Here is a 2,500-nt window from a genome sequence, read left to right as displayed (position 1 = left end):
TGTGTGTGTGTTGGTGTCAGTGTGTTTGCTTTATGTTCTTTTATGAGTACAATTAAGCGAGGTTGTATTGGGAGTCTGCTGTTCCAGACATGATGTCAGCTTACCGTGAGCACGCCGTGCCAGAGGCCTGCGTCCCTCTTGAAGTCCAGAACGTTTGTGATGGTTTCACCTGGAGGCAGCCACAGTTGCATTCATTTAATGAAGACATAAATCACATACAACACAAGCCTTCAGTCTGCTGCTACTTTGAGTTGTGCTGCTTCATTAGACTCATAGCAGTTACAAATCTTTTTCCTCAATGCAATCACACACACGCACACACACACACACACGTACGCATGCACGCCCTCTCACACATTCACAGGCATAGACACACACAAAAATACAAACACACACACATGCACGCACGCACCCTCTCTCTCTCACACACACACACGCACACACGCACACACACACGCACACACAAACACTTCTGCCCCATGGGGGCAGTTACACGGGCACCTAATAAAACTCTGAGTGAGCTCTAGATCCTCAGCTGTGATAAGTGCAGTTACTATGGCACCTGGCTCACAGGCACAGCCTGCCAGTGTTGCCAGATTGGACGGTTTCCCGCCCCAATCGGGCAGCTTAGGATGGCTGTCTGTGGGTTAAAAAAGGCATTTGGGCGGGTTTTTCTGCCAATTTATGGCCATAGAAATCAATAGAATTTAGTTCAAATTGGGCGGGATTTAGTGCTTCCAGGTGGGTTTTGAGCATTTTTTGGGCTGGAAATCATCAGTCTCATCTGGCAACCCTGACTGCCTGCCTGCCTCCGAGGGGAGTTTCTCAGGGATGGAACTGGAGCAGCAGCTCTCACTGCTCTCTCTGCTCTGCCTGCCTACTTACACACTCTCACATACGGTGTTACGAGTCATCTCCCTCTCCCTCACGCACATGCAAATACACACACACACACACCCACACACACACACACACACACACACACACACACACACACACACACACACACACACACACACACACACACACACACACACACACACACACACACACACACACACACACACACACACACACACACACACACACACACACACACACACACACACACACACATTGACAGACACTCATGATAACTCTATGCTCAGACAGAAAAACAGACGCACGCACGCACGCACGCACACGCGCACACGCACACCATCCCTCCCGTGGTTGACAGCCGCAGTCACAGTCACTCACCCTCCGTGTAGCTGCAGGCTTGTGTCAGAGCGTGGCAGTGGGCCAACATGGCCGCATGGGAGACCGTGATGCCCATAGTGCTGCCCTCCTTACTGGTCTTATACTGCGCAGAGAGAGAGAGAGAGATACATAGAGAGAGAGAGAGAGAGAGAGAGAGAGAGAGAGAGAGAGAGAGAGAGAGAGAGAGAGAGAGAGAGAGAGAGAGAGAGAGAGAGACAGAGAGAGAGAGAGAGACAGAGACAGAGACAGAGAGACAGAGAGACAGAGAGAGAGAGAGAGAGAATTGCATTTTAATGATAATTTATTAAAACAATTTGTATATAATGTGTACAATCAGATCATATTACACTCTTAAAATGTATAAGAGTAGATTTAAGAAAACTAACCAAAATTAACAAATACTGATAAAGAGATGAAGAAGACAAAAACAAAACAGAGAGAGAAATCGGGGAGACAGAGAAAGGGAGAAGGGGAATAGATAGATAGATAGATAGATAGATAGATAGATAGATAGATAGATAGATAGATAGATAGATAGATAGATAGATAGATAGATAGATAAAGAGGGGTTCCTGCCAATCGAATGCTTAATTGAATTGTTGAAATGGTAAGTGATGGCTTTGTCTATGTTAAGTTGTTGCTGTGGTCTGCTGTGGCGATGGCCAGGCTTGAGTAGTGGCTGAGGGCCTGCGTGCGTTACTCACCTCGATGTAGGCGATCTCGTTGCTGGCGTCTCGTATGGCAGGGTACCAGTCCTTCGGGGGCTTCACCACGTGCTTGCCATCTGTCACGAACCACAGCAGCCGCGGCCACCCTGATGGTACAAACACTAGAACGTTAGAAATATGCACATACTTGCAAACACAAGCATATACTGTGTACTGCATGCACACACACAAAGTCACGCAAACACAAACACACACACACACACACACACAAACAGACACACACTCTCACACACAGACAAAACAACTTAGTCAGTGACAATAATCCATCAAAAAGGAGACAGACAATCGTGTCCGGGGCAGAGTAGGCGGTGCGTTTCTCGAAAGTGTAGTTGTTAGCCACTTGAGTAGTTGTCAATGGGAAATTGCAAACAACAAAGTAGCTCACATAGTTAGAAACAATGGTTTTGAGTAGGAGACGAGAAAGAGTAGGAAGTGTCTGCTGTACCTTTGAAGGTCACGACCTCTCCAGTCTGTGCCTTGGGCAGCCCCTTCTGGCAGGCGTCCGTGGTCAGAGCCAGAGTCACGCCACAGCC

General features: G+C 47.7%; 1 protein-coding gene across 9 annotated transcripts in view; it reads right to left on the bottom strand.

Moving 5' to 3' along the window:
- The window catches only part of dip2a (disco-interacting protein 2 homolog A), a 219,551-nt gene that overhangs the window by 33,189 nt on the left and 183,862 nt on the right, over positions 1–2,500 (bottom strand). For all 9 annotated transcript variants that reach the window (XM_063213515.1, XM_063213517.1, XM_063213516.1 and 6 more), the window contains 4 exons: positions 2,413–2,500; positions 1,944–2,053; positions 1,240–1,342; positions 105–169 (listed from right to left, as the gene is read on the bottom strand). The exon at positions 2,413–2,500 is cut by the window's right edge and continues 36 nt beyond it. In XM_063213515.1, coding sequence (XP_063069585.1) covers positions 105–169; positions 1,240–1,342; positions 1,944–2,053; positions 2,413–2,500 — 366 coding nt within the window. The remainder of the gene's footprint in view (positions 1–104; positions 170–1,239; positions 1,343–1,943; positions 2,054–2,412) is intronic.

The sequence above is a fragment of the Engraulis encrasicolus genome, chromosome 13, assembly GCF_034702125.1.
Source record: "Engraulis encrasicolus isolate BLACKSEA-1 chromosome 13, IST_EnEncr_1.0, whole genome shotgun sequence".
NCBI classification, from domain to species: Eukaryota; Metazoa; Chordata; class Actinopteri; order Clupeiformes; family Engraulidae; genus Engraulis; species Engraulis encrasicolus.
The sequence above is the reverse complement of the archived record's forward strand: the minus strand, read 5'-3'. Positions and strand labels throughout refer to the sequence as shown.